At 37.1% G+C, this 13070-nt stretch overlaps 2 protein-coding genes across 3 annotated transcripts in view; one reads left to right on the forward strand and one right to left on the reverse strand.

Annotated features, from left to right (window-relative positions):
• The first annotated feature begins 2830 nt into the window (after window positions 1-2830).
• On the forward strand, window positions 2831-6008 carry hspb12 (heat shock protein, alpha-crystallin-related, b12). The gene is made up of 3 exons (XM_088345398.1): window positions 2831-3059; window positions 4044-4201; window positions 5817-6008. The coding sequence occupies exons 1-3, from the start codon at window positions 2831-2833 to the stop codon at window positions 6006-6008; spliced, it is 579 nt and encodes a 192-aa protein (XP_088201524.1).
• Window positions 6009-12460: 6452 nt separating this feature from the next.
• The window catches only part of LOC148358502 (chloride channel protein 2-like), a 158259-nt gene continuing 157649 nt past the window's right edge, over window positions 12461-13070 (reverse strand). For both annotated transcript variants that reach the window (XM_088345397.1, XM_088345396.1), the window contains one exon: window positions 12461-12937. In XM_088345397.1, coding sequence (XP_088201523.1) covers window positions 12743-12937 — 195 coding nt within the window. In that variant the 3' untranslated portion in view covers window positions 12461-12742. The remainder of the gene's footprint in view (window positions 12938-13070) is intronic.

Raw genomic sequence — 13070 nt, forward strand, 5'->3', positions numbered from 1 at the left:
ATTTTTCTAAAAATATTTTTAGAATGTGAACATAACTCAGTTATGAGAACAAAAAGTCACTTGAAGAACTGATTATTTTTGCATTGTATGACAAAAAGTAAAGTAATGGGACACATTACGATTAATATCCGTGTTTGACTGAATCCACTACATACAGAGTGTTTGCTCGTCTTAATTATATTTTGTAACATTTCAGTGTTTCTTAGTAAAATCTAATTCAAAATATGACATTTAATATGAAGATTGTTGAAGAATAAATGAGACATGTAGTTACAGAAGGGATGTACAATTTTCTATAGAGAAAATTTTATTTTATATTTAATAATTATGAGTGATTTTCTTCTACATAACTGAAATACACTCGTGGTATAATAGGCACCAAAATATGTGGTAAAAGAACTGCTAACCCTTAATTAAGTATAATTTAAAAAAATCCATGCAATAAAAAAAAAAAAATACACTTTGAAGCTCTGATAGAAAATTCACACGGTTTCAAATGTCTTTATTTTGCTTTTTTACATAAGAATAAATCACAAATAATTATAAAAACAAATCAATCAATCAGTAATACATAAAAAATGAAGAAAATACTATTAATAATGTTAAGTTTAAACTTAAGTAGACCATCAAAATAAGGTGAGAAGACATCAATGGATTTCAAACTTGCAAGGAGGACCAGGAGAGCGCTCTCAGATGAGAAAATTTCATCCCCTTCCCATCGCTCTCTTCCAGGGCCACTGTTTTTTATTAAATCTTCAAGGTTACAAAAACAGGTCATCCTGAAAGGGTGTACAAGCAGCTCTGGAGCTACATGCGGTCGTACTGCTCTTGGCCCTTTTTTAACAAACCACGGCCCCGATAACCTCTATCTATCCATCTATCCATCTACCATGGTCATATCCCTCGAGAGGGGTGACCGACAGCAAGACAAACACGTACACAAAAACAAAAAAAAAGGAAAAAGTAGCAAAAAACACTGAAAAATTAACCATGACTAGCCCAAATACCTAAACACCCAAACAAGTTAAGCACCTCGGGACCCAAGTTGGTCATGCTTTCGTCCCTCCAGATGAAACGGGATACAAGAAAACGGCCATGTCACTCAGGTGAGGGTGACATAACACAGGAGGGCCCGACAGCTTTCACTGGTTTACCCCTGCCGCATCATACAGGTGCCCTTCCCATCCCGTAGAACGCGTCCAAACATCCCGATAACCTCGCTCAACTAAAATGCCCGGCAACGTCAAGCCTGGCAACGCTGGGCCATTATGCTCGTCTAGCTAACAAAAATGCATTCATTCATTTAACATGTAAATGTCTGAATGTATATATATATATATATATATATATATATATATATATATATATATATATACACAGTGGAACCTCGGTTCTCGACCATAATCCGTTCCAGAACCCTATTCGAAAACCGATTTGTTCGATCACCGAAATCATTTTTCCCATTAAAAATAATGTAAATCGTTTTAATCCATTCCAACACCCTGAATGTTTACCATGAATGTTTAACGTAAACTTAAATCTAACCCAGGCTAATCGTACATTCGCGCTATCGTAATCTTTCGTACGAAAGATTACGCTAACATGAACGTGTAAAAATAAAAATATCAGGTCGTTTACAAGTCATTTAGCACCCGGGTCTCCACAACAAGTGGTGAGCGGTTCATTGAAAAGGGGGCTCCGTTCCAACACCCTCAATGTTGGGCTCCGTTCCAACACCCTGAATGTTTAGCTTGAATGTTTAATCTAAACTTAAAGCTAACCCAGGCTAATCGTACATTCGCATCATCGTAATCTTCCGTACGATGAATTACACTAACATGAACGTGTAAAAAAAAAAAAAAGGATAAAAAAAAAAAAAAGAATTATGAATAGGATTTCTTACCTTTGTGGTGGTCAGCAGAAGGCGCAGGTGGACGGTGGGGAGGAAAATTATTGTTTGGAAGGATGTTCTTTTCTCTTAAAATACCGATCTAATGACACTTGCTTCTGCCTTCTTTTTAGCACTTTTCTAAAGGGACTCATGACAGGCATAATTAAGGGCTAAAACACTTCGTACACCTATATTAAAAGCGAAAGCAAAACGAAGCACGTCCGCACGCGATGACAGTTGGTCATGAAAAGAGCGATCTACACCCGTACGCCGCTCAGCATCGCACCATAGCGTACGCACTCACGCATTACCGCCGTTCGAACTCCGATTTTTTGACCGAACAGCGAAGCAAGAATTTCTCGAAATTTTTGGTCGGACTCAAATTTGTTCGGACTGAGAGGCGTTCGAAAAGCGAGGTTCCACTGTATATACTGTATTCATACAAGTAAAAAATTCGAAATAAGTCCAGGACAAACCTCAATATTTCAAACACAATGTGGCCCGCGAATCAAAAGGTTTTCCCACCCTTGTGATACATAATCAACCCATTTCCCCAAGCAGGAACCCGCTGATTTATTTTTCTGCCTTTCCATTAGCCAGTAAGCACAATTCAAATGGTGCATTATTGATGAGTGTTAGCGCTGCGGGCAGGGTCAGCCTAACGGATAATCGGGCCCTTCTCTCGCGTGTGCTATTTCGGACCTTACGCCAGATGTATCTTCTTATCTCAGCTTGCTTTGGGCCTCAACCCGAAGGGGGTCTCGCTCTTTATCAGTTTGTCCGTTACATTCTTGACTCAAGCAGTCAGCCCGTCAGCCATGTATGGGTAAAGGAAGATGATTGTGGGATCAGTGGTTGTGCTCTGCAGCTTTATAAAGACGCCACCGGGGAGTTTTTGTTCTTTGAGGGTGTTGTTGAGTAGAAATTGCATCAAGTGTAATGGAATCCCGGACTTCTTCCAGTCGAAGATCGTCTTCCTCCTACCGCTCGTCGGCTCGCTTCAGCACCTCCAGTAGTTTTCGCTCTGACAGCTCAAGGGCCGAATCGGGCGACTCCCTAGATGGCTTTCTGGAGCCTTTTCTCGACTCGCCCGATACGTCCAACCTGTTCTGCGAAGAGGGCCAGGCCCATTTTGGCAAGCAAAGCAGATCGTCTTTCGGCAGTGCGGGTGAGTCACCTCATTTTGAAATTTTCTTGTCTTATTTCTCACTACTGTCCTGGTGCCATTGAGAAAGGACCACTCCCAAAGTCTAAAAGGTGCGTTACGTGTCCCTGTTTTAGTCAGCACTTCTTGGAATGCCTGCATGTCTACCTCTTCACTCTGCACTGTAACAAATATTTATTGTTTTTAATCCTTGCAATTTTATTCCTTGCTCTGACTCACCTGTATGTATAGAAATACATAATCCAAAGTACACTAAATGGTTGATTATATTATATGTTAAATTTTCACATTTTAGGAATAGTATCAATACAATTGCTATCTATCCTATGATGAGCAGATGCAGAGAGGCATGCATTTATCTTGCTTCATTGCAAAGGGTGATAGTGGGATCAAGTATTCTAATTTGTCACACACCTCATCCCCAAAATATAGAACTAGTCATAGTAATTGCAAGCTAACAACAAGTTAATACACCCAGTATGTTTTCTTTATGTTGCATGGATTTTTTTTTCATTATGGAGAATTTCATAAGCTTTTATCCAAAAGTTAAGCTAAGAAAATACAACATTTTTCCCATGCTACAGTTTGCATATTGCTTTCTTGCTCTGCCAATAAAATGATGAATCAGATGTAGGTTCATTTATTTGTGAATCTGACTGTGGCTCACTAGACTCCAACCTCATCTCACTTCGCTGGGTTAACTATATAGGGCAATGGATTAATGGTGACATATTACAGTAACATGCTGCACAAAATATCAGTTTCATACATTAAAATTTACTATGACAGTAACCACATATTTACACACACACACACACACATATTTTATACACTAATATATATATATATATATATATATATATATATATATATATAAAATAGTATGTGAAAAACAAAACAAAGAAGAAAAAGGGCCGGCACTGTGGACAGTTCTGGTCTGAATAAACTAGTACAATTCTTTACTAGCTGTCGTGCAATGTGTTACAGCTCCAGTGGGTGGCGCTGTACCCGTTTGTCAGACCAGCCCCGGGGGCGTGCAATGCCTTGGGGACAGCTACTACATTTCCGCTGACGTCGGCCATTTTGAGCTGCACGATATTGCGGTGTTGGCGTACGACCATTATGTCGTCATTCACGCTCAGAAGGTGTGTGAGTAACGCAAACGTTCAAAATTTTGGGGTCACCTTTACAATTTGGTGTTTCCATGAAAAAGTCACAAATAGGTTGTTCAATGTCTGTGTTCTTTTGTCCGTATTCATCTCTTTCTTTTGTTGGCCAGTCTCATATATGGCTTTTTCTTTACCACTCTGCCTCAGAGGTCACCATCTCAGCGTTGCCTCTTCACTGTAGATATTGACACTGGGTTTTGCAGGTAATAGTTAGCGAAAATGCTAGCTGAGGGTCTATAAGCATCTATTTCAATCTAATCTATTAAACCTATCCATTTCAAACTAAAAATACTCTAATGTACTTTTCCTCTTGATTGGTTGTTCAAAGGGGCCTGCCACTTATCTTTCTACTCTGGTTAGAGCCTGTTTTGCTGTTTTCTGAAAGGAGTAGTACACAACGTTGAGGGAGAGCTCAAATGTCTTGGCAATTTCTTGCATGGAATAGCCTTCATTTCTTAAACCACTGGAACTCCAGTGATATATATGACTCATATGTCATAATCACACTTTATTCATCCCCATAGGGAATTTCACACTTCCAGCAGTATCCTTGTGTTGAAAAATAAAATAAAAAGATAAAAGATAAAAGATTCATGGTACTAAAGACAGATGTTAGAGAATGGAGAAAACAGTAAGTCACCCTGAAAGATAAAAAAAATCTCAATAAAATACAATGAGGTAGACAAATCTTTTGTGTATCTGATGATGAATAATGACTTCAAAAACAACAATTATTTTGAAATTCTTTTTTGTATATGTTTATAGTTGTCAATAAATGATTTTCATCATGCCCGCACATCTTCAACTACGTGTTTCACTTAAGATGCTTAATCTGAGCTGAGAAAAAGTTAACCATACCCGAATAAAGATTTTTTTAAATCAAAAATTAGAGGTGTGTGTTATACATGAGTGGGTGTTGTACACAGATAAATACTTTATGAAGACATTGCATTACGAAAACAGATTTATTTATTATTTATTCTATTACTGATTTTTTTGTCATTATTTCCATTTCTATTGTTAGGATCTGGACACAGGTGTCACTACCCTTCTGTCCCTAATTATACTGGCCCAGAGGACATTTTGGACATAATTTATAATTATTAGTCTCATTGTTCCATTAGATTCAGTGTTTGTTTCCAGTTCGGTCATTTTGTTAATTAGTTTGCGCCCACTTGTCTTTTTTTTTATTACTTTGTTCATCTAATTTTCACAGCCATGCCAGGGTTAACTATTGTTTTTTGCTAGTTTGGAGATTTTGTTGGTAGTTTAGTGCCAACTAGTTTGTTACTTTGTTCCTTGCATCTCTGTTTCCGGTTTGGTCTGTGACTCAGGTTTGATTCTGACCACCTGTATGTTTGGTTCCTTTGTAGTCTTGTTTTCAAGTATTATTCCTATTTTGAACACTCCTACCTCAGTTTCTGCTTCCCTTTACATAGGTCCAACTGCAAAAACCATAGCTTTCCCTTTAAAAGTAAGTACATCCAACTTACCCCAAATTTTTGAACGACAGGATACTTTGTTACAATTGTGGTTGTTCTTCATCAAATATTTGTTGACGTTTTTAGACCGCCTCATTTCATTTCCTCAGGTCATGGATGATGGCAGCGTCAGTGACACATTTACCCATAAGTCTCAGTTTCCACAAGACATGAACCCCCTTTCAATATCTGGGACTTTCGATCAGGATGGGGTCCTGATTGTGAGTGTCCGCCGGACTACGTCAATGGATGGGGAAGATCATCTGGCCGTCCCGACTTACCGCAGCGAAACTCACCTTTGACTCCACACTGAACAATCTGCCTTATCTCAGATTTTTACACAATTTTTTTAGGTAACACTGCGTAATATTTAACCACTCGATTTCACTGTATTGTAGTGCAAGCAAGAACGAGTGCAGCAAAGCACAAAGAAGAATAAAACCTACAAAGACTCAAAGCCTTGTGTGTTTTTGGGTAGTTCTTTGTCGGTCCTCCTCTCCTTCTGTCCCTTTGGCCTGTCCCCTGAAAAATAATTGTGGCCAGCCAGTATGAACCTGTAACCTGACAATACGACTACAATTTTCTTCTGCGCACAGTTGAAAACGGCTCTTCGAAGGGACCAATGTATCCTCTCATGGTGTTGCACATTGTTTCATTAGTCACATTATCAGTAGCTGACGTGGAGATGTTTCCCATAGCATCACATCTTAATGGCCTGGATTTTCTTTTCAATCTTTGCTGCAAGTTCAGGTCTAACCAGTACTTGCACGATTTATTTTACTGCAATGTTATTGTCTCTCCAGATGGACTCAACTATGGCTAGTGCGGCGGTCGTATGAGCTATCCTGGCAATGATTTCGTTTTTTTACCCCTCTTCTGATATAACAGCTCCAATATATTTCCATTAGGTGACAGGTACAAGCTCTTGGTGGTTGATGGCGGTGTTTGCTGTGATTCATTCGGGATTGTTGGTCATAACTTGAGTTTATTCTGTGCTGATTTCCATCCCATACCAGGTTGTTACATTTTCCAGATTGACCAGATTTGTGAGTTTCTGGTCTTTTCCATATAATGTAGTGGAATAATGGAAAAAAAAAACAACAACACGATAATGTGAATGTTAAAATCATATTTATTCATCCCGATATACAAAACACCCTTGAATTTTCATTGTGAAAAATATCTCTTAACGTTATTACACTCTCTCAGATTTGACCAGACATTGTGTGTTCCCCTAAGAGCTAATAAGCAACTAATGGTCCACAGAAGATGTACGGTTTAAAATCAAGGTGCACCTTACTTAAGGTGGAAATCCATGAGAGCATGCCAATGTGCACCCACACATGAAAACACATTCATATTTTTTTAAAATATTTTTAAGTTTTCTGTAAAAAAATAAGGTTATCTTTGCTTCCACATCCTCAAATAAAAACATAGTTACGCGAGATGAACAACTGTTATTGCACGATTTGATTATCTACATGTAGATCATTCACGGAAAAAGAAACAAATAATGATAATTAAAAAAAGAATAACATATGTCTGGCTCTTCCTTGTTCTGAGTTGTAAAGACTAAAAAAGTTAAAAGCTTGCAGGTAAGGCTGACACAGCAAGTTACAATGCAACGGTATGGATTGTTTCTCATTCTTGTACCTGAAATGCTCACATACATAAGAGTGAAAGGGAAAAACATGTTAAAAGCTTACAAACTAGAGAATGTGTGCAGGCACAATAGTCAAAGGTTTACATAATTTTGACATAGGTTTAAGAGATCATTCTAGTAGTGTAGGTCAGCATCTTTGACCAGTGCATAGGAACCAAACTTTTGACCAGTATGTGTGAAAGCGTTTGGCTTGTATGACAGATTTTCAGTTGCAAGAGTGAGAATCAACCCTGGATTGTGGCCCAAATGACACCCCATACAAAGGCACATTAACAGATACAAAGAAAGTAATGCAACTTGTAGAAAAAAGGGGAGACTCAGGTTGCTATGGTGATATGCACAACCCATAGACAAGTCTCCCCATTTGTGAAGTATCTCATCCATATCATGTGTAAAACTACTCGACCACATCTGGAGCCAATTTGTCTGACGTGAAAAAGTGCGCCAACATGCATGTATGCACAAAAGTACACACAAACGCCGTGCTGGTTCTTTTCACATCACTCCTAATAAATTTCCAACAATAGTATGTGGGGCTGCCATCACATCGGCCAGTTTAATCTGCGACAAGGATTTTTGTGCAGAGATTTTTCAGATATTACATCCTGAGACAGGAAAAGCATAATTTTCCACAAAAAAAGCCTCCAATTTTGTAAGAATTTACATTTTGAATTACTGTAATTTCGGACAACAGAGCGCACCTGATCAAAAGCTGCAAAACTCAATTTTGTCTTTGTACGCTCGGGCTGCAATGGTTAATTTGGTCCTGCCGGGGTATGATAAACTTGTATTATCAAAACATATTTTCAAATATGTTTAAATGTAAAGTTAATGAACACAATCAGTGCCATAACAGCTAAATACGTTTCAGAAGCATCGTCCCTGAGTGCCAAAATGTCTCATCTTATTCTCATTAGCTTCACAGGAAGTCCGGTAGCTGGATTTGAACCCACACAGGAGGTTCCCAAGACCTTAGAACTGTGCCGCACACGCGCTAACCACTGCGCCGCCTTGCTGCCCTGCCAAAATGTAATTTTTTTAATTTTAATTTCTTAAAAAGAAAACGGGTTAGGCACAGCTTATCAGTAATTATCAAGCCACTGGGAATGACTTCAGTATATTAAAAAAAAAAAAAAATCACTATTAGATGGTGGGAGTGGCTTTGATGAGATCTTTGTCGAGAGGAAGCCCGTACTTCCTTGTGTTGCTTACTTTATTCAATAAATGAGACCGTGTAGGCGGTCCTCAGTGAAGCAGTGTCGTGAGAAAAGCTATCACATAAGTAATGGTTCATAGCTAAACAAAGACATATATTCACGACTGCTCCCAAAAAACACGGATGAGGGCTGCTTCACTGAAATATGAGGCTCTAGACGGCAGCGCCAGGGCAACTATATGATGGAGAATAGTGCCATATTGCAACACAGACGTAAAAAGTTGTCTGTGTTTTTGTCATTGTTGTTTTATGTGATACCGGAGCGAATTGCATTTGCTTGTTATCGTTCCTCAAGGATTAAATAAAACTAAAGCGACCAGACATTGACGCCGATGATATGCAAAGAGAAGTGTAGTGTGTATAATTTGAGGACTTGAGGATTTGTGGGTGAAAAAGATTAAATATCGTGTGTACGTTGTAAATATTCAATAAGGGCATTGTTGAACCTCCCGTTTTGCTCCTGTTATATGTTATGATAATAATGTTGGCAAAAACATGACTCATTTGTCCATAAGGGTGTCATGTTTCCGCATGCGTTGTGGAAAAAAAGCAGCGCACCGTTTTCTTTTTTAAGATATGTCATATTTAAAGTCGCAGTGTTTAAAATGTAGGGGCTTATAGTCCAGAATTTACAGTAATTCCCACTTCCGATAAAGACTTGAAGTAAAGCTCATGTTATGAATAGAATATGGCATTTCCGAAAACCTCCTAAAAATGATGTTATGCAAATCCACGCCGATACCAATAAGAAGTAGGAAGCAAAGTCAGAGCGATATGAACATCACAGGGAAGACAAATCACAGTTTTCTTTCCACTGAGCTCACATTAAATATTAAATACACATTACTTATGGTCTGTCGTATCCGAGCGGATGCTGAGACCAAAACTGGGCTGCTATCAGAACCGAATGCTTAAATTTCAGCTGTCATTCTTGCAGCTGATAATCGATAAAATGATTTCGGTTATATTTTGGTTTTAATGATTTTAATTGATTTTGCTATTGTTTGGTCACTGCACAAAATATGGTTGAAAATGAGGGAAAATAGATTGATAGATACTTTATTCATCCCCGCAGGGAAATTCACAATCGTGATATTCTTGTACTGATGGCAGATCATTTGGCTCATTATAAATGTAGTTTTTTTTTAATTATCTGGAGAGAAAACAATAAATAAAATAAGTACCTTTTTAACTATGTTTTTACTTTTTTAAGTTAAATGAGAAATAACACAGTATTTAAACAATTAGTTTTTGTAAAAAGAATATATTTAAAAGAAATTTGTATTTAATTTTTGTATTGCTTACACTACATATTTTCTAATTCTAAAATATATTTTTTAATTAATAAATATTTTTCTGGCTTATTTTACATTTTTCTTGAATGTAAGAAAAACGTTTTTTAAATTAGTCAATTTAATAAACATATTTTAAAAATAGAAATCATTTTCTTTATTGAAATATATGTTAAAAATATAATTTAGAATTCTATTTCTCCTAACTTTTCTAAAATGAAAATTTCTATAGTAAATTTTGAAAATGTTGAACTATTTTCCAAATACAAGGGAAAAAACTACAAACAAGGAGAATTATCTGCAGTCTGGTATTAGATGGAATTAGAATCTTGCGTATGTATATAATAATGGATATTCATATTTAATATATAACTTTTACTGCTGTTTAATTCAGATGTATACATTTAGGACTTAATATGTGGGTGAAAAAGTTTTAATATTCATGAAAGTACTGTTCAACCCCCCGTTTTGATTTATTGTTTATTATATGAATAACTTAAAGCAGCTCCAGTTGGTTGATTATAACAAGCATCTTGGGCTCATTTGCACTGAGCTACTCGCCTGCGTCCGTACCCCTTCTCACTGACTTCCTTGTAATGGACCAAATTGTATTCACTTGTCATCGTTCCTTGAAAATTAAAGGAAACTTAAGCAACCTGACATTCAGAATAGTAAGTGTAGTGTTTTAGATATATAATGTTTACTGCTGTTCATTTCTGATGTACAGTATAAATGTATTTAATAGTTGGGTGAAAAATTTTAAATATTCAATAAAGTACCGTTTTGCTTTATTGTTTACTATATGAAAAACGGTCGCAAAACAGGACTTATTTCTCTCAAAGGATGTCATGAATGTTTTCCGACATCCCCACTGTGTTCTGTACTTGAAGTGTTTTGTTAAAAAGAGCAGCTCGCCGTTTTCCTTGGTGCCGCCGCAGGGGAAAAAAAAAAAGCTGGATTTAAAGCAACAGTGTTTAAAATGTAGCAAAAAAAGTAGCGGCTTGTAGTCTGGAATTTATGGTATTTCACACTTCTGTTAAAGACTGGGAGTAAAGCTCATGATATAATTAAAAAAAAGCTAAAATAAGCAAAATGATCGCTCTCAATTTTTTACAGAGCGTCCGACTGCTGCAAATGTTAGCCAAGATGCAGATCAAAACTGGATTGGCGAGGAAACTGAAAGCAGCCCCAGTTGGTTGATGATAACAAGCATCTTGGCGCCCTTTGCGCCCCGCTACTTGCTTGTGTCCGCCCCCCTTCTCACTCGCTTCTTTCCATTACCATCCTTTCAAGCTCCCGTGATCGCTATGAGCTATATATAGATGGGCGAGCAACGCCATGGCTGCCTTTCTGTGTACCATATGTCAGGGCTACTCATAGAAAAGGAGTGCATTATTCAAATAGCTGCAGGACGTGGGGGGTGGATGCTTGAGTCGTACGTCATTTGAAAAACGGCGGTGAAGATTCACCAAAAGTAGTAAAAAACTTACATAAAATGAACATACAGTGTTAATCAAGGGTGGGAAAACACAGGCCGAATTGGGTTAAAGTTATTGACTAAAACGGCAAAGTCCTAGAGACCTCCTTTTTTTCTTCATTTATGAATTAGTAAACATGCAGACTTTTACGCACATTATATATAGCTTTATATTTGTTTTAAATTGATTCGTTTGATCACATTTTGGTTTGATACACTAAAGAAAAATAATATACTGGGTGCCTGTTTGAAGCAATTCACTGGATATGTAGTTTCGTATCATTACTGAAGTTGTATTTTTGTAGTATTTCTGTGGTAGTATTTAAGAAGTATGATTTTTTTTTACTATTTCTGTAGAATCTTTGTAAAATAAATGTAGTTGCAGTTATTGTATTATTCCTGTAGGTTTTCTGTTGTAATATTTCTGTTATAGTATTACTGTAACTGTATTTTAATAGCTTTTTCTTTTCAGATTGAAAGTAAAATAATATATTTAGGCCTGTATTAAGTACTTAAATTGATAGTTTTCTAGTAAATTTGTGGTATTTTGTAGCAGTATTTGTGTGGTATTTCTGAAATAGGATTTTTGTAATATTTTAGTAGTAGGAATTTTGTAAAAAACTGTTGTTGCATGTATTATTCGTTTAGTAGGATATCTGTAGTAGTATTTATGTTTTAGAACAATTACAAGAATTATTAATTTTACGACAATTACTTTTGTAGTATTTTTGTGGCATTACTTTAGTAGTATTTTTGTGGTATTTGTAGATTTTTTTTTTTTAAATGAAAGTAAAATAATATATAAGGTCCCTGTTTTGACGCACTAAATTTGTTTAAAGTTTTGAATACATTTTGTGGTATTTTTGTAGTAGTATTTCTGCAGTGATGTTTTTTGTAGTAGAGGACAATGGAAAAAAATGGTAACCACCACTCCTCCCCCTAATCATTTTTTAGTGTTAGTACTTTATTTACTATAAATTATTTTTATTGTGTATATATATATATATATATATATATATATATATATATATATATATATATATATATATACTGTATACACACACACACATGTATATTGTCATTCTATTTTTTACAATTTTGTTTGGCAGGCCGATTTGAAAAGGCTGCGAGCCGTAGTTTTCCCGTCCTTGGTAAAAATCATCACTTTTCATCGAGTACACACAGTGGAAGACAAATATGCTTGACAATAAAAGTGGCATAACCAGCAAAACAAATGTCAATGTCTGCATCCCTTTTGACAATGTGCGGTGCTTGCCTTCTGGTGGAGTTTCCTCAAAAGTTTATGAAACTGGCGGAGGCTATGACCTTTCCTCACGATTAAATATTCGTCCGAAGACCTGGGTAAAACCAGACTTCTTCCTGGTCCATCACTGGGACTTTTCGTCGGACTCGGACGGGGTGAGGTCGCCGGGCAGAGAGGTTCTTTTCTGGTGTTCCCACAACTTGTGGAGCTCTGTGGCTTCGTTCTCGCTGCTGCTGGTTCTGCTGTCTCGGAAGCTGGCTAGAGGCGGGCGAACCTTCACGCCTTTCACCGTCACCGAGCCCTCGATGGCTTTGCGAAGCTGCATGCACACAAAACAAGCAAAAGTCGAATTGCTCTTTATGGATTTCGACATCTTATTACTCGACTTATTTTGGAATGATGAGGCAAAATATCATCGCCCTACTGTATGTTCCAGACTATGAGTCAGCCCG

Source organism: Urocampus carinirostris, chromosome 10 (genome assembly GCF_059441175.1).
Source record: "Urocampus carinirostris isolate Australia breed hairy pipefish chromosome 10, RoL_Ucar_1.0, whole genome shotgun sequence".
In the NCBI taxonomy this organism is placed as follows: domain Eukaryota; kingdom Metazoa; phylum Chordata; class Actinopteri; order Syngnathiformes; family Syngnathidae; genus Urocampus; species Urocampus carinirostris.

Coding starts and splice junctions, on each gene's coding strand:
- hspb12 (XM_088345398.1), top strand. CDS start 2,831: ATGGAATCCCGGACTTCTTCCAGTCGAAGATCGTCTTCCTCCTACCGC. Junction 3,060..4,043: donor ATCGTCTTTCGGCAGTGCGG/GTGAGTCACCTC, acceptor AATGTGTTACAG/CTCCAGTGGGTGGCGCTGTA. Junction 4,202..5,816: donor TCGTCATTCACGCTCAGAAG/GTGTGTGAGTAA, acceptor TCATTTCCTCAG/GTCATGGATGATGGCAGCGT.